The 20108-nt window shown below is 37.6% G+C and overlaps 1 protein-coding gene across 1 annotated transcript in view; it reads right to left on the bottom strand.

The window, feature by feature from the left end:
• Nucleotides 1-5231: 5231 nt before the first annotated feature.
• The window catches only part of LOC144960844 (NAD(P)H-hydrate epimerase-like), a gene marked incomplete at its 5' end in the record, with an annotated part of 18837 nt that continues 3960 nt past the window's right edge, over nucleotides 5232-20108 (bottom strand). The window contains 5 exon segments of the mRNA XM_078894220.1: nucleotides 5232-6762; nucleotides 8742-8859; nucleotides 12124-12322; nucleotides 13338-13406; nucleotides 14755-14865. Coding sequence (XP_078750346.1) covers nucleotides 6618-6762; nucleotides 8742-8859; nucleotides 12124-12322; nucleotides 13338-13406; nucleotides 14755-14865 — 642 coding nt within the window.

The following is a 20108-nucleotide window of genomic DNA, read 5'->3' as shown; positions in this document are numbered from 1 at the left end:
GATTATTTGGTTTTGTCCTGGCCCTGGCTGGGAGGGAAACATTCAAATAGAGTTTTGGGAGATGATATTTTTTTCCCTTATAAATCATCTGTTATTATTATTTTTGTTTTACTATATGATTTTTAAACATTTGAGTGTATTCTTAGTGGGATCTTGTGCTGGTATCTGGGTGAGAATCAAGAAAAACAAACCAAAACGAAAAAAAAATCAGTCAAATAGAAAAAAAAGAACTGTTTAATGGTGTCTAATATCGATATAAAGTTAAAAAGTAAATTGTAAAAGGAAAAGGAAAAAAAAAAGATGCGACTCACTGTCCAAACCAGTATTATGCTGAAGTGAAACATGGATAATAGTAGTAGTAGTACTAAGGTAGTACCAACACTGAACAAAATTGAAACATTTCCGTTTTTAGCTGTTAACCCTCTCCTTACCACCCATATGAAAATCGTCACAGTCGTTACGATGCAACCGACAATTTTCTCATCCTGATTTCTCTTGTACATCACAAAATGCAAGGAAATGCTTTGATTACAGCTATTAATACTAAACAGTGTTGTAGAGCTCTCTTGTTACTTTTTGTTTGAGTAAGAGAAAACTGTTTTTGTGCTGGGTGGGTGTAAATTTTCGGGGGAAATTCTAAAAATAGCTGGTAAGGAGAGAGTTAATCAAGGAATCATCAAAACAAGTATTAGAATTGATGATAATAATAATAATAATAATAATAATAATAATAATAATAATAATAATAATAATAATAATAATAATAATAATAATCATAATAATCATAATCATAATAATAATAATCATAATAATAATAATAATAAAAATAATAATAATAATAATAATAATAATAATAATAATAATAATAAAGTTGATTCACGATAGCAAAAAGAATTTTGTCAAGATGCATAATGTAGTATTTGTATCTGTATTGAAATTCCATCAAGACGTCTGGTCTATAAGTATAAGAATAAAAACAGTGGAAATGCCTCCGTACATCGCCATGTTTTTCTCTGACGTCATCATCATCGTCACATCAGTATCTTCATATCATTATCCTCATCATAATCTTCAATGATCGTCGTCGTCATCGTGCACCACCACTAGCAGCAGGTAGTTATCGTTATAAGGATCATCATCATCATCATCATCATCATCATCATCATCATCATCATCATCATCATCATCATCATCATTATTCTCACATAAAATCAACATAATTCCAAACTGGAAAACGACGACGATGATGATGATGGTGATGATGATGATGATGGTATGCAGATTGTAATGATGATGATGATGATGATGATGATGGTATGCAGATTGTGATGATGATGATGATGATGATGATGGTATGCAGATTGTAATGATGATGATGATGATGATGATGATGGTATGCAGATTGTAATGATGATGGTATGCAGATTGTAATGATGATGATGATGGTATGCAGATTGTAATGATGATGATGATGATGATGATGGTATGCAGATTGTAATGATGATGATGATGATGATTGTATGCAGATTGTAATGATGATGATGATGATGATGGTATGCAGATTGTAATGATGATGATGATGGTATGCAGATTGTAATGATAATGAAGACAACTACGACAATGAGGTGATGATGACAATGTTTACAATAACAATCAAAGAGAAGCTATCAATCATTAACATTACTGTCAACAATAGTCAAAAGTCATTGGTATGGTTATGGTATGCATAATTTCTAATCGTAGTACATACAACTCTAAGATTGAAAGAGAAGTCAAATCGTATTGCAACAGGACACAGAATTCCAAAGACTGGGTGAATTACTGAAACTGAAAGAATCACATACATACTTATAGCCCTAAAAAATACATGGTATTGAAGAAATGCGTTTGAGACTCATTTTCTCCCAATGGGTTATATTTTTGTATCAAACGACCAAACCAATCACATACAGACAGTACGTATATCATTAAAAAAAAACCTTAAAAAATACATGGTATTGAAGAAATGCGTTTAACAATCGTCTTATAACAAGGTGTTGTATTTTTGTATCAAACCACCCGACGAATCACATAATACTTATATTATAAAAATCCTAAACAAAAAAATACACGGTATTGAAGAAATGCGTTTGACACTCATTTTCTCCCAATGTGTTATATTTTTGTTATTTTCTCCCAATGTGTTGTATTTTTGTTATTTTCTCCCAATGTGTTATATTTTTGTTATTTTCTCCCAATGTGTTATATTTTTGTTATTTTCTCCCAATGTGTTATATTTTTGTTATTTCCTCCCAATGTGTTATATTTTTGTTAATTTCTCCCAATGTGTTATATTTTTGTTAATTTCTCCCAATGTGTTATATTTTTGTTATTTTCTCCCAGTGTTTTATATTTTTCTCATTTTCTCCCAATGTGTTATATTTTTGTTATTTTCTCCCAATGTGTTATATTTTTGTTATTTTCTCCCAGTGTTTTATATTTTTGTTATTTTCTCCCAGTGTGTTATATTTTTGTTATTTTCTCCCAATGTGTTGTATTTTTGTATCAAATGACTCAACAACCTTAAAACCAATGCGACGCTCTGCCCACCCCCACCTCCCTTTACTCTGAATTATTTTCATTTTGATATTTTGAAAGAGCCCCCCCCCCCCAAAAAAAAAAGAAAAAACAAAAAAAAAAAAAGAAAAAAAAAACAAAAACAAAATAAAAACAAAACAAAAACAAAACTAAAAACAAAACAAAAAACCCCACTAGTACGAGGGGAAGGGGCGGTAGCCGAGTGTATAAGGTTATCCTGGAGGTCCAGGTTTCGAGGCCCTTATTCAAATATATATATTTATACACACGCACATACATACACACACACACACACACACACACACATCACATAAACAGACCTGTAAAACATCCGACGATTGTCGGATTTCCGACACTTTCATCGCATCGCAATCTTTTTACTCTGCTCTTCTCATCATCACCATCATCATCATCATCATCATCATCATTATTAGTTACACTCTATGTAAGAATATGTATTTATATTGACACGTAAAAGACTTTGGTGCTGTAAGTTCCGTGAAAAAAACCCCCCAAAAATCTGCCAATTTAGTCACGGACAGGACGTAGGTCTGCATAGAATGCGGAATAAAAGACAGTCACAGTACACGTCATGGAGCAAGTACAGGGTCGTAGCTGGATTGATTCTATGTGATACTAGGGCTGCTAGAAGCTGTGGACAGTAAAAAGTAATGAACAAAAAAATGAATAGAACAGATTCAAAAAGAGAACAAAATTAAATACCAAACACGGAACGTTTCGGGCACAAAACCCTTCTTCAGCCAACAATAAAGACATAAATACATTATTACTAAATTCCAGATAGACGACGAGAGATTTTTTTTAAAAAGTCCTCCAAGATTTTTTTTTTCTACAGAGAGGACCTTCAAAAATCTTGGTCGTCTATCTGGAATTTAGTAATGTATTTACGTCTTTATTGTTTTTCTGTTGTTGGCTGAAGAAGGGTTTTGACCACATAAAGTTCCGTGTTTGGTGTTTAATTTTGTTCTTTTTCTGAAGCTGTTATATTTATTTTTTGTTTATAGCTGGATTCCAGCACGACCTGAAATACGACACGAATGACTGAATGAGAATGTACTGGTTATCTGTCATGAGCTTCGGATTTCGGCATCGAGGTCTAAGGGTTTTAAGGGTTTTACGGCGCTTGCAACACATTTAGCTTATATCAGCGCCAGTAAAAAGGAAGAAAATGGGATAGTAAAAAGTTCTAGAATTACAATTAAAGCACAAAAGAAAAGGTAAGACAAAGGGGAATTGGTTAAAATAGGGAACAGATGTAGATTCCAAGATCACACCGTCAATGGTCAAAGTACTTAGTTTGAGATCACCTAAAAGTCTCATCCATACACAAGCACAAGTCCCAACTAAGAGGAACACACTCAAATGTTTACCAATCTTATAATATAATATGCAAACTAAACATAATACAATGCATAACAGAGAGATGATTTACAAGGAAAAAATATCATCTCCCAAAACCATAACTATACATTCGACTGTTTCCCTCCCAGTCAAGGAACTCCGGCAAGGATCAGGACAAAACTAAGTAATCTCATTCCAAGACAAAGACAGGTAACAATTGGAAAACGGGTATGGGGGGATAGAAGACACAGCCCTTTCCACTATGGGAGGTCATTATCCTTTCCACTATGGGAGGTCAGGATCCCCACTCAGGTAGCTGGATTCTATGTGACACTAGGGCTGCTACAAGCTGTGGACTGTAAAAAGTAAGAAACAAAAATGAATATAACAGCTTCAAAAAAGAACAAAATACCAAACATGGAACGTTTCGGACTCAAAATTCTTCTTCAGTCAACAATAAAGACATAAATACATTATTACTAAATTCCAGATAGACGACGAGAGATTTTTTTTAAAGGTCCTCCAAGATTTTTTTTTTTTCTACAGAGAGGACCTTCAAAAATCTCGGTCGTCTAGCTGGAATTTAGTCATGTATTTACGTCTTTATTGCTTTTTTTTGTTGTTGTTGGCTGAAGAAGGGATTTGAGCCCGAAACGTTCCGTGTTTGGTGTTTAATTTTGTTCTTTTTTTTTTTTTAAGTTGTTATATTTATTTTTTGTTTATAGCTGGATTCCAGCACGACCTGAAATACGACACGCTGACTGGTACTGGGTGACTGAATGAGAATGTGCTGGTTATCTGTCATGAGCTTCGGATTTCGGCATCGAGGTCTAGATCAGATTCGAGATTCCGTTAGGTCTGCGTATAATGCGGGATATTACACGTGTCCTCAATAAACGCGGCGAGCAAATACAGTACCGTACTAAGAAATATTACAGTGCCCTCCGTACTTACTTGTTTTTTTCTATAAGGATTAGTCATAAGTCTTAGTAAAGGTGCTAGGATGATTGTTTTTTCATAAGTAAAGGGGAGACATTTCGAAAGCTCCTACATCCCCAATATACTGTAAATGTTGCTGCTCGAAGCTCGAAGAATTAAATAACAGTGTGAAATTGAATGTAAGCTTCAATTTAATTATAAAAAACCCCAGATCAAATGAACGTTTCGGGTTTCCCCTTTATTAACAAAACAGGATGAATGAAACACCACAGATGAATGAGATTAATTCATCCTGTTTTGTTGATAAAGGGGATACCCGAAACGTTCATTTGATCTGTTTTTTGTAATTAAATTGAAGCTTACATTCAATTTCACATTGTTATTTATTATTAAAGTCACAACAAGATCTTGACAGCCTCAAAACTCTGACCCAGGACCGTGACCAATGGAAACAATTAACAACATGGATGGAGAGAGCAGCTATAGTCATCGACCATGACTGAATCACACAATTCTGAGCAAGCGTCATTCGGACTGCGAGGCGTACTACTACCACTCGCTTTTTACACGGTCTGAAATGCGACACACTGGAGCTGGGTGACCGAATGTATTGGTTACCTCCCAATGAGCATCGGATTTCGGCACCCTCGGGATTCTAGCACTAGCACGCTTTAATTTTTTCGCTTTCTGCCCAAGAGCGTGCTATAATCCAGCAAGTACTGTATGTTAATGCCCATCCCAACTAATTAATGAATGTGTACAGTAGAGCAGCAACGACGAGGGAGTCCATGAAAGTATCAAATTTTATAAACTTTCTAATAATAGTCCTTGTATAAACAATATCAAAGGTTTACAATTACACATGTAAATATTATATAATTATAAGCAAGCGATTTAGCAAGAGTTATAGTTTAGAAATACAGTATTATCACCAAGTAGAGAACACACAGCAACTAAAAAAAAAAAACAAAAAACAAACAAACAAAAAAAAACAAAACAAAACAAACAGAAACTGAAAATTAAAAATCCCCAACAAAAACACTTTCTCCCGATTATTAAAAACCGAAACCCAAAAAAAAAAAAAAAAGCAAAACAAATCAAAATTAAAAAAAAAAAAGAAAAGAAAAAACAACCCAAAAATACTTTAAAAAAGACTCTTAAGACAAAAAAAAAACAACAAACACTCCTTTGCTAAAATATCAAAACAAAAGAACGGTGATGATACCCCTCCCCCTTTAACCCCCCCCCCTCCCGAAATAAATCTCCATATTTTAAAGAAACTATTGTTATGATAGTTATAGACATATATTTCTTCAAAATAACTAAATGAGAGAGAGAGAGAGAGAGAGAGAGAGAGAGAGAGAGAGAGAGAGAGAGAGAGTAAGAAGAGAGAGAGAGAGAGAGGTAAGGAGAGAGAAAGAGAGAGAGAGAGAGAGAGAGAGAGAGAGAGAGAGAGAGAGAGAGAGAGAGAGAGAGAGAGAGAGAGAACGTAACCTTGGAATCTAACTGCCACCCTGTAACGATTAATGACTCTTCAAGACGAAAACCAACCAGAACGATAATCAATAACGATTCACACAGCATTAAAGAAAATAATAAACATCTTGTACAAAACCGGCGCAAGCCTCACATTTCAAAGGTTTAGAATAATAAAAAAATACAAATAGTATTCTATCATAATGTCAAAATGTCCGATCTTCCTCCCATCTGCATTAATGACGTCATTTCCGCCTCGTCGCTCAGTGTGGAGAGGTGACAGTTGTAGCCGTGGGCGTGGACGTATCGTTATTCTCGGCGGCCATCTTGAGCTCGACCACGGGGTCGGTCCCTGGGTAGGGCGGCAATTTGAGGCTGTATTTCTGTTCCAATCCAGGAGGAACAAACCTGGGACCGAAAATGGAAATAATAAAAATCGTAATACATAACATGAATGAGCATCAAAACTGATGCACAAATATTAAACAAAATGAAATTGGCATAAAGAGAACACTCGTAAAGCCAACTTCTGCTTAGCTCACTCAACCCTAACACCGACTACATCCGTAATTTACCCGGGTTACTTTTACCCCATGCCTATTTATTACATTTTTCTAAGACATAAAAGCGGGTGGTTGGATGGGAGCATCACCCTTGAATCATATACCTATGATGTTCGCATGGGTGTACGATCCGATAGTGATGTCGTTTCTTCTTCTCTTTACTAGCCTATCCTGCTTCTTTGGTTTGTGATTGTATTTTTGACAGGGGATATTTTTTTTTCTGTAAATCTTCTGCCTGTTTGTTCTTGGTTATTTATAATTAAGCTTATGATATCTTTAGGTTATGATTTTGATTTACATTTGTACTATTTTTGTTAGATTGCTTGTTTCTTTGTTTCAGCGGTCTCTCATATAACCTCAATTGTGTTGGAAGAGACCTAAAGCAACAAACAAAAATAAGACAAATTATAGGCGTAGTATCAAAGCGAATGTTTTTAATATTTACATGTTAAATGATAGTTGAATAAAACTATCTATGCACATGATCATTTTTAAGACATTTTTTTTTTCCAATTTTGAAAAGTAGCAAAAACTATCTTGGATTGAGTGAGTTAAAGTTCACACCTCTTGGCGTGCTTACAGTATAAGATGGTGTCAGAATCAGAAGAAAATGACTTTTAAAACATGCTATATTTGTAAATACAAAAGAAAGAGAAAATATATAAAGATAAGACTTACTGAAATAAGTAAGAGGCGGGCGAGGACGAGAGACGCATGCGCACCACCAACATGGCGTTCTCTCTCTAATAACTTTTCCGATGACGTCACAGACTATGGGTGACGTCCAATCAAGGGACGCTACTTTTCCGCTAATCTCATTCCCTATATACCATTTCTCAGTTATATATATTTTTTAATGCTATAATTGTAATCCATTTTTAAAAGATGGATGCAGTGCCAGGCACCAAATCAACTAATATAGCCACTTCCCTGCCTATAGATATTATGCACTTAGCTTAGAAACTCACAACATTGTCACCCGGAAGTATAACGGACCAACACACAAAAACTATGTATGTGTAACCTTGAACGTTTATAGTCTGGTTAATACAGTTTAGTGAGAATTACTCATAAACGTGGATGGCAAATAACAATAATAAAGACCGGAGTCTATAGCCAAACCTAGATTTTCCTTTCTATATATATCTAAGTGTGTTCCATGTTGTATAATGGATAAAGCGAACCTTGCTTAAAGTCAACACCAATTTATCTGGTCTGGCGGTGGGTTGGTTTACTAGGATTCCACTGTATGTACACAACTGAGGAGCGCGAGCAGGCACCGGTGTAAGATAACGATCTGAATAATTGAATAATAATAATAAATTGTCTGACACCTTTCGTACATAATCATTCAGATCTTTAGGTATTGATCTTGAGCTTTTATATAGCGCAATATCCACTAAACGTGCTCAAAGCGCTTTACAAGGGGTCCCTAGCCAACAGCAACAGATAACATGTAGTGTTAGGCGATATTACAATATTTTTTTCCGACAGAGACAACGTTGTTTAACGACCAGGTACTCATTTTACACCTGATAGGTGAGAGAATGTGAGTAAAGAGTCTTTTCCAAGGATTCAACTATGCGCCGAAAGAGGTGGCTCGAACCCAGGACCTTCCGATCCGAAAGCGAGTGCCATACCACAAGACCACATAGCCGCATAGGTATACAAACAAACACACTCGCGCACAGACACACACATAGACACACACACACATCTCTTCTTTATATGTTTAAACCATTTCGGTTTGACATAATATCTTTTACTTTACTGCCATTATACACAAAAATATTTGTTTTTCTCTTAAGGTAGCTATACACTCACCGTCCTCCCAGGAAGTGACGCCTTCCTTTAAACAAAGTGGCACACTTCTTGGGGGCTGTCAGAGAAATGAGAAGGTCTGGCTGTATGCCTTCTGGGTTGCCGCTCTCCACATCCCAACCTGTAGATGATCATTAGAGAGAGAGAGAGAGAGAGAGAGAGAGAGAGAGAGAGAGAGAGAGAGAGAGAGAGAGAGAGAGAGAGAAAATAAGTAGGAGTGAAATACCTGTTCAATGTTATAGTTATCATTTAACGTTATAACAAGTGTAACTAAATGACAAATTGCCATATTTATGGGCAATAAAGATATATTATTATTATTATTATTATTATTATTATTATTATTATTATTATTATTATTATTATTATTATTATTATTAAAAAAACCCTAACAATATGAGATTTTATCCAGAGAATTGGATTCAATAATAGTCTGATGTCACGTCCGCCCAGCAACCAGCAGCTTGGTTCTAAACAAAGAACATCGGTACTTTTTATTCTTCATGATGCTGGCTAGAACTTTTACACATGTCATGTGATCAGAATGTATAAAAGTCAAAACGTGATCAGATTTATAATGTTTTTTTCTGTGGATACGCTTTTATGCTCGTTGGAGAAGTATTTCATAAGGGTGTCCGCCATTGTTCGGATAGTTTAGAACCAGTTACTTTACGTATACAAATAGTACACACAACGTTTACTCGTAGTCTTGAGCTGACGAAGAGTTTGTATCCGAAACATCCGTTGTCTGTAATTGTTCCCATAGCATTTTTACAATCCAGGCTTCAGGCAGCTTCCACCTCCATTATCTTGGCAAAAACTCTCCCTTATCTTGGCAAAAACTCTCCCTTTCCCTTATCTTGGCAAAAACTCTCCCTTATCTTGGCAAAAACTCTCCCTTTCCCTTATCTTGGCAAAAACTCTCCCTTATCTTGGCAAAAACTCTCCCTTTCCCTTATCTTGGCAAAAACTCTCCCTTTCCCTTATCTTGGCAAAAACTCTCAAACATGGAACTTTATTAAATACTTTGCGAAGTGGCCTGTTGCAAGGTACCCTTATGAAAGTTCTAATACATTGGCAACCTTCGTAAAACACCCATGAAATAGGTTTCTGGTGGCTTTAACCATCTCCTTACCAGCCATTTTCAGGATTTTCCCTAAAACTTCACACCCAACTAACACAAAAATATATTTTTTATCACTCAAAAACAACAGCAGTAAGTTCTTGCGATACATAATTACCTTAGCAAAACATGCTCTACAACACGCTGTTCATTTTCTTTAAATTTTATGATGTACAAAATAAATTTGAATAAGAAAAATGTTGGTTGTATCGCAAAGAATGTGACGATTTTCCTATGGTTGGTAAGGAAAGTGATAATCCTCTCCATAGGAAAATCGTCACATTTGTTACGATGTAAGCGACAATTTTATCATTCTGATTTCCCCTGTATATCACAAAATAAAATAAAAGAAGCTTTGATTACAGTTATAAATACTAACCATGGTGTTGTAGAGCTCACTTGTTCCTTTTTGTTTGAGAAAGAAAAGTCTATTTTTATGCTGGGTGGGTGTGAATTTCCGGGGGAAATTCTAAAAATAGCTGGTAAGGAGAGAGTTAAGGGCTAATCCTAGCAACGCCACATAAAATATCATGTGATTATAATGTTCATATCTGCACTCCACTCATCGAGATCTTTTATTTGAGATGCTACAAGCCTATGTTTACATAAATTCTAAAATAGTCATTTTGGGACAATTTTAGGTCTATTTTGACCTTAAATAAGCGTCAACTCCGTAACGACTTCTTCGAATACTTCCAAATTTGGCATATACTTTGTACATTGCACTCTCTAAAACTTTTGTTTTAAAAGACATATAAAATTGTTTATAGTTTTTGTTTTAAAAAGTTTGACAGATGTTCAAAATCGCAAAAAAAAATATTTTTTCGACCTTTTAACGTCGATATTTTAAAAGATAACGTTTTCAGTACCATATTTTTAATATGGACGTATAAAATAACATTCAGGCTTTCTTTTGAAACCAATATTAAGGCTCTACAACAAAAATTGGCAAAGTTATCGACCTTCAAAGTTAGTCCTCGTCTAATTTTTCTGCACCACGTGACCTTTCATGGGCGGTAACTCTGTAAAGGCTACACTGTAAAGGCAAACCTCGATTTTTTAACACTTCTATGGGTACTCTTTAAGAAAATATGGGTGTACAAAAATCCCAAAGGGGGCGGGGGGGGGGGGGGGGGTTCGACTGCCAGCCCACGGTCTATTACGAAGCAAAAATAAAAAAGGAGTCCTTCAGAGGCACCAGATTCATGGAGTCCAAGTTTATTCCGGTTTCTATAGCGTGAAACGGACAATAGCAATTTCTTGCTACCCTTTTGGATTTAAACGCTCGTGTACCGCAAAGTAGCTACTTTCCGCTAGATCTATCAGACACAGCTACCCAATTATTGCTGCGTGGATAGGGGGGGGGGGTGGGGGTCAGAAAAATAAAAATCTCCACTGTACCCGGGATCGATCTCGGTCCCTTTTCCTTGTGAAGCCAATGATGTAGTAACTGAGCTATCGACAACTCCAAATAATACTCAGGATAATAGAAGAGTGAAAATGGAAAGTCTTCGTATGGGAACAAAACAGACAATGGACGTTTCGGGTACAAACCCTTCGTCAGCACACGTTTATTTGTGTATTGTTGTGCTGACGAAGGGTTTGTACCCGAAACGTCCATTGTCTGTTTTGTTCCCATACGAAGCCTTTCCATTTTCACTCTTTCGTTAGTATTTTACGATCACCGGCTTCAGGCAGCCCTTATCGTTTTCTAAGGATAATAGAGTGACTCCTTACTTAACCCTCTCCTTACCAACTACAGGCAAATCGTCACATTCGTTACGATGCAACCAACAACTTTCTCATCTAATTATTCTTGTTTCTCATAAACTTTGAAGAAAATTTGTTTATTATCGCCATAAAAATTTGACGCTGTATTGTAGAGCTCATTTTGCTGGACAATATTATACATAGAATGTACTTGTTAACTCACTCAACCCTAACACCGACTCTATCCGTTGTTTACCCGGGTTACTTTTTCCCCATGCCTATTTATTACATTTTTCTGAGACTAATTATAGGCGTGGTCTCAAAGTAATGTTGCATGTTAATGGTAGTTGAATACATCTGTCTATGTACATGCTCAATTTTAATAGATATTTGTCCAATTTTGAAAAGTAGCAAAAATCTCTAGGATTGATTGAGTTAATCTTCTGTTTGAGTTTGAGTAAGAAAAATATTGTTTGTTTTTGTTGGGTGGATGTGAAGTTTTGGGGAAAATTCTGAAACTGGCCGGAAAGGAAAGGAGATGGTTAAACTTACCCGATGGAACGTCGATGCTACAAACAGGAACCTTGGTCTGTAGGTTCTTGATGTATTCCAAAACGGGCGCGAACTCTGGCCTAGCAGGCGGCTTGAAGCTGAAGCCGAATATCGCATCGACCACCAGGTTGAAGGAATCCACGATGCATATGGGGTCGGTGGGGAAGAAGGACAGAGTGGGAATGTCCAGACGTTCACACTGGGAAAAGGACATGAATGGGAATAGGAGGAGATGTGATTGGTACTATTATTATTATTGCGGCTATGTGCTCTTTCTTGTGGTATGCCACTCGCTTTTGGATCGGAAGGTCCTGGGTTCGAGCCTCACTCGGCGCATAATTAGTTGAGTCCTTGGAAAAGACTCTTTACTCACATTCTCTCACCGTGCGTACTCATGTGTAAAATGAATACCTGGCCGTTAACAGCGTTATCTCTGTCCGAAAAACAAATTGTAATATCGTCTAACTGGAGTCATGTCCCGTCCTACATGTTAAGTGTTGCTGTTGGCCAGAGACCCCTTGTAAAGCGCTTTGAGTACGTTAAGTGGATATTGCGCTTTATTAAAAAAAAGCTCCATTGTTATTAGCGGGGAAAGATTTGTAAGATTTTGTTGTCATTGAATGCAAATCACACAGAATGGTATTGGATGGAGTCAATATAAATATAAGAAAGAAAGATAAATAAATAGATAGATAGATAGATAGATAGATAGATAGATAGATAGATAGATAGATAGATAGATTGATAAACAGACCAAAACGAGCCCCCCCCCCCCCGAAAGAACAAACCCTACCTGCGACAAATATAAACAGAACCAAAATCAAAACCCAAACAAAACAAAAACAACTCCCCCCCCCCACAGAAAAAGCAACACTACATAAACCCCCCCCCCCAAAAAAAAAAACAAAAAAACAAAAAAAAAACAAAAAAAAAAAAAACAAAAAAAACAAAACAAAAAAAAAAAAAAAACCCAAACAACCCCCCCCCCCCCCCCACCCCCCCCCCCCCAAATACAACAAAAAACCAAAACTGAAAAACCCCGAAAAAACCCCAAACAAAACAAACAAACCAGAACTAAAAAAAAAAACATAACAAAGAAAAAAACAAAAAAAGAAACTGGTCCTGTTTTAATCGTAGAAAACAGGTGTTAGTGACAAATGATTTATTATATTATATCTATCTACCAATAATGTGCCTAGTGGCTGCTTGCTTACCTGTAAAGCCAGATTCTTGAACAAGGGTTTGTTGTTATGCTTGGGGTAGAACAAGGTTGGCTTATAGCCCTGATCGGCATGATGGGTAGGTTGGGAAGGGGAAAGGGGGGGGGGGGGGGATAAGAGGGAGAGCGGATTGAAATGAATGTCTAAACTCTATGTTTATATTATAATATAAAACATTTTAATACGATTCAATAGTCTGATGTCACGCCGCCCGGCAACGGCGGCCATCTTGGTTCTAAACAAAGAAAATCATTACTTTTTATTCTTCAAGCTGGCTAGAACCTTTCATATGTCTTGTGATCAGAATGTATAAAACTCAAAACAAGATCATATTTATAATGTTTTTCTCCTCTGGATACACTTTTATGATGGTCGGAGAAATATTTCATAAGGGCGTCCGCCATTGTTCCGATAGTTTAGAGCCAGTGTTACTAAGTTACCATGCGTCATTACGAAGGAAGTGACGTTACGACTGTTGAAGAGTATTGTCAATGCAACCAACGGCTGTTGTGTTTTTATTGTGTGTGTTTTTAAAAAATCTTCCTTTTTAAAAATAAAAACTTTTTTTTTTTGGACAATAGTACACACTAAACAGACTATAGATAGTATGCGCTTGCCTAAGAAGCTCACAACATTGCCATCCGGAAGTATAACGGACCAACACATAAAACTCTGTGTGACCTTGAACTTTTATAGTCTGTTTAATAGAGTTTAGTGAGACTTACTCATAAACGTGGATCGCAAAAAAAAAAAAAAACAAAAAAAAAAAAACAAAAACAAAACAAAACAAAACAAAAACAAAATAATAATAAAGAAACGAGTGATGTCAACTTCATTCTATCTATATGAAACAAACCTTCATCTTTATCACTACATGCTGATTTGTTTTCGGCCGACAAAGGGTTTGGGATCCGAAACATATTTCATTATTATTACACAGTTCCTGTCTGTCTTAACCTGTTTTTATTCATTCGGAAGAGCCTGGGATCTAGCCTCGCTCGGCGCATAGTTGAGTCCTTGGAACAGGCTCTTTACTCACATTCTCTCACCCTACTCAGGTGTAAAATGAGTACCTGGCAGTGAACATAGTTGTCTCTGTCGGAAAAAAAATGTAATATCGCCTAACAGACGTCATGTCCCGTTCTACATGTTACGTGTTGCTGTTGGTCAGGGACCCCTTGTAAAGCGCATTGAGCACCTTTAGTGAATATTGCGCTATATAAAAAAAATCTAAATTGTTTAATTAAAAAAAATAAATCATTATTTTAATTTATAATTATTCACATCACGACTATTCCATCTCATTTGATCTATCTATGAAGAGTGATTGGAAAAAAAAAAGAAAAACTAAAAATATGAAAAAAAAACAACAAAAATAAAAACAAAAACAAAACAAAAAACAATCACTTACAAAGAGTCTAAGGTGTCTAGCACACACCAAACCGTCTCCGCCGTTATTCCCAGGGCCACAGCACACCAGGACAGCTGCGTGATCCTTCTTCAACGTTTCCAAGGGATAACACTGAGGATAAGAAGAAAAATATAGTGTATATTATACAGTTAGAAAACGGCAAGGGCTGTCTGAAGCCGGTGATCGTAAAATACTAACGAAAGAGTGAAAATGGAAAGGCTTCTTATGGGAACAAAACAGACAATGGACGTTTCGGGTACAAACCCTTCGTCAGCACAACAATACACAAATAGACGTGGAAAACAAATAAAGTATAATGAAAAATAAGACGATACAAATTATTTTTCATTATACTTCATTTCTTTTCCACGTTTATTTATGTATAGTTGTGCTGACGAAGGTTTGTACCCGAAACGTCAATTGTCTGTCTTGTTCCCATAAGAAGCCTTTCCATTTTCACTCTTTCGTTAGTATTATACAGTTACTTCCTTCCCACACAACCCAGCGCTACGACTGAAGTTATGTCTTTACAGTTTTCAAGAGATTCACCATGAATGTACGCACACACACACACACACATACAAACACACACAAGGGTAAACTATCTATTAATGTCTCTAAGATCACACACCGCCGTTATCTCCCTCGGCAAGCTTTCCAAGGGAAAGAACAAAGGAAATTCAAGAGCAGAAAATAGTATTTACATTGTTATTTCCCTTGGATCAGAGACCACCGTGGACTTGTTCTATCCAGCCCATTTCATCGACTGGTTCACGCTCATCATTCAACGTTCAATCAAAAAATCATCTGTATCGATACATAAGTCAACCAAAAAAAACCAAAAAAAATAAAATTGAGCATTTATATAGCGCAATATCCACTAAACGTGCTCAAAGCCCTTTACAAGGTGTCCCTGGTCAACAGCAACATTTAACATGTAGGACGGGATATGACGCCTGTTAGGCGATATTACAATTTTTCGGAAAAAGACAACGCTGTTACCGGCCATGTACTCATTTTACACCTGAGTACGGTGAGAGAATGTGAGTAAAGAGCCTTTTCCAAGGACTCAACTATGCGCCAAGCGCGAGGTTCAAACCCAGGACCTTCCGATCCGAAAGCGAGTGTCATACCACTCGACCACATAGCCAACCAATCATCTAATCGATAAATCAATCACCCCAATCCATCAACCAGTCAATTAATCTGCGGCTATGTGGTCTAGTGGTATGACACTCGCTTTCAGATCGGAAGATTCTTGGTTCAAGCCTCGCTCAGCGCATAGTTGAGTCCTTGGAAAAGGCTCTTTACTCAAATTCTTTCACCGTACTCAGGTGTAAAATGAGTACCTGGCCGTTAACAGCGTTGTCTCTGTTCGAAAAAAAATATAAGATCGCCTTACAGGCGTCATGTCTTGTCCTCAATGTTAAATGTTGCTGTTGTAGAGCGCTTTGAGCATGTTTAGTGGAAATTGCTCTAAAAAAAAAAATAATAAAAAATATAATTGTGCTTTATATAGCGCAATATCCACTAAATGTGCTCAAAGCGCTCTACAAGGTGTCCCTGGTCAACAGCAACATTTAACATGTAGGACGGGACATGACGCCTGTTAGGCAATATTACAATTTTTCGGACAAAGACAACGCTGTTAACGGCCAGGTACTCATTTTACACCTGAGTACGGTGAGAGAATGTGAGTAAAGAGCCTTTTCCAAGGACTCAACTATGGGCCGAGCGCGAGGCTCGAACCCAGGACCTTCCGATCCGAAAGCGAGTGTCATACCACTAGACCACATAGCCGCACTATATATAAAAGATTAATTAAAAAGAAAACAACAACCTATTTTATTAATCCCTCAACCAAAATCATAACCAAGTAGTGGCAACTTAACAACTGTCTCCAGCCCATCCATTTCATTCAATTCAATTCAGTTCAATCAGACATGCAAACATACTCATTTGTTTCAAACAATCAATTAACCAATAACTCAATCAATCAATCAATCAAGAAACCACATAGATCAATCGTGAGTGAGTGAAGTAGAGAAAGATGTAGTGAGATATATATATATATATATATATATATATATATATAGAGAGAGAGAGAGAGAGAGAGAGAGAGGTAGAGAGAGATAGAGAAAGAAAGAGAGAGAGAGAGGGAGGGACGGACAGAGAGAGAAAGAGAGAGAGAGAGAGATAGAGAGATAGAGAGAGAGATAGAGAGAGAAAGAGAGAGAAATTTTAGGAGATTTTAAAAAATGTGTTAAGATGTGTAAGGTTTTTGTTGGTTTCCTTCTATACCATTATATTACCTTTTTAATATATATTTGCTTAATTCTTTTCCAGAAATTCATGAGTCTAAGGCAATACCCAATTTACATTTCCAGAAGTGGATAAACAATGTTCATCTTATCTTATTAATAACATCAATTAATATCAATCAATTTATCAGTAAACCAATCAATTCATCAATCAGCCGATCAATAAACCAACCATCCAATTATCCAGGCAACCAATATATCAACCCAAAACCCTTACCCTAGCACCATTGTATCAACCCAAAACCCTTACCCTAGCACAATTGTATCAACCCAAAACCCTTACCCTAGCACCATTGTATCAACCCAAAACCCTTACCCTAGCACCATTGTATCAACCCAAAACCCTTACCCTAGCACCAATGTATCAACCCAAACCCTTACCCTAGCACCATTGTATCAACCCAAAACCCTTACCCTAGCACCAATGTATCAACCCAAACCCTTACCCTAGCATCAATGTATCAACCCAAAACCCTTACCCTAGCACCATTGTATCAACCCAAACCCTTACCCTAGCACCAATGTATCAACCCAAAACCCTTACCCTAGCACAATTGTATCAACCCAAAACCCTTACCCTAGCACCAATGTATCAACCCAAAACCCTTACCCTAGCACAATTGTATCAACCCAAAACACTTACCATAGCACCAATGTATCAACCCAAAACCCTTACCCTAGCACCAATACATCAACCCCAAACCCTTACCCTAGCACCATTGTAGCAACCCAAAACCCTTACCCTAGCACCATTGTATCAACCCAAAACCCTTACCCTTGCACCATTGTATCAACCCAAACCCTTACCCTAGCACGATTGTATCAACCCAAACCCTTACCCTAGCACCATTTTATCAACGCCAATCCTTACCCTAGCACCATTTTACCAACCCCAAACCCTTACCCTAGCACCAATACATCAACCCCAAACCCTTACCCTAGCACCAATACATCAACCCCAAACCCTTACCCTAGCACCATTGTATCAACCCAAAACCCTTACCCTAGCACCATTGTATCAACCAAAACCCTTACCCTAGCACCAATGTATCAACCCAAACCCTTACCTAGCACCATTATCAACCCAAAACCCTTACCTAGCACCAATGTATCAACCCAAAACATTACCCTAGCACCAATGTATCAACCCAAAACCCTACCCTAGCACCATTGTATCAACCCAAACCCTTACCCTAGCACCATGTATCAACCCAAAACCCTTACCCTAGCACAATTGTATCAACCCAAAACACTTACCCTAGCACCAATGTATCAACCCAAAACCCTTACCCTAGCACCATTGTATCAACCCAAACCCTTACCCTAGCACCATTGTACAACCCAAACCCTTACCCTAGCACCAATGTATCAACCCAAACCCTTACCCTAGCACCAATGTATCAACCCAACCCTTACCCTAGCACATTGTATCAACCCAAAACCTTACCTAGCACCATTGTATCAACCCAAACCTTACCCTAGCACCAATGTATCAACCAAAACTTACCATAGCACCATGTATCAACCCAAACCCTTACCGTAGCACCAATGTATCAACCAAAACCTTACCTAGCACAATTGTATCAACCAAAACCTTACCCTAGCACCAATGTATCAACCCAAAACCCTTACCCTAGCACCATTGTATCAACCCAAACCTTACCCTAGCACCAATGTATCAACCCAAACCCTTACCCTAGCACCAATGTATCAACCCAAACCCTTACCCTAGCACCATGTATCAACCCAAAACCCTTAGCCTAGCACCATTGTATCAACCCAAAACCCTTACCCTAGCACCATTGTATCAACCCAAAACCCTTACCCTAGCACCATTGTATCAACCCAAAACCCTTACCCTAGCACCAATGTATCAACCCAAACCATTACCCTAGCACCAATGTATCAACCCAAAACCCTTACCCTAGCACCATTGTATCAACCCAAACCCTTACCCTAGCACCAATGTATCAACCCAAAACCCTTACCCTAGCACAATTCTATCAACCCAAAACACTTACCCTAGCACCAATGTATCAACCCAAAACCCTTAGCATAGCACCATTGAATCAACCCAAACCCTTACCCTAGCACCATTGTATCAACCCAAACCCTTACCCTAGCACCAATGTATCAACCCAAACCCTTACCCTAGCACCAATATATCAACCCAAACCCTTACCCTAGCACCATGTATCAACCCAAACCCTTACCCTAGCACCAATATATCAACCCAAACCCTTATCCTAGCACCAATGTATCAACCCAAACCCATACCCTAGCACCAATGAATCAACCCAAACCCTTACCCTATCACCAATGTATCAACCCAAACCCTTACCCTAGCACCATTGTATCAACCCAAACCCTTACCCTAGCACCAATGTATCAACCAAAACCTTACCATAGCACCAATGTATCAACCCAAACCCTTACCGTAGCACCAATGTATCAACCCAAAACCCTTACCCTAGCACCATTGTATCAACCCAAACCCTTACCCTAGCACCAATGTATCAACCCAAAACCCTTACCCTAGCACAATTGTATCAACCCAAAACCCTTACCCTAGCACCAATGTATCAACCCAAAACCCTTACCCTAGCACCATTGTATCAACCCAAACCCTTACCCTAGCACCAATGTATCAACCCAAACCCTTACCCTAGCACCAATGTATCAACCCAAACCCTTACCCTAGCACCAATGTATCAACCCAAAACCCTTACCCTAGCACCATTGTATCAACCCAAAACCCTTACCCTAGCACCATTGTATCAACCCAAAACCCTTACCCTAGCACCATTGTATCAACCCAAAACCCTTACCCTAGCACCAATGTATCAACCCAAACCCTCACCTAGCACCAATGTATCAACCAAACCTTACCCTAGCACCATGTATCAACCCAAAACCCTTACCCTAGCACCATTGTATCAACCCAAAACCCTTACCCTAGCACCATGTATCAACCCAAACCCTTACCTAGCACCAATGTATCAACCCAAACCCTTACCCTAGCACCATTGTATC

This window comes from Berghia stephanieae, chromosome 15, assembly GCF_034508935.2.
Source record: "Berghia stephanieae isolate SIO BIC M18660-M18661 chromosome 15, UCSD_Bste_1.3, whole genome shotgun sequence".
NCBI lineage: Eukaryota > Metazoa > Mollusca > Gastropoda > Nudibranchia > Aeolidiidae > Berghia > Berghia stephanieae.
The sequence above is the reverse complement of the archived record's forward strand: the minus strand, read 5'-3'. Positions and strand labels throughout refer to the sequence as shown.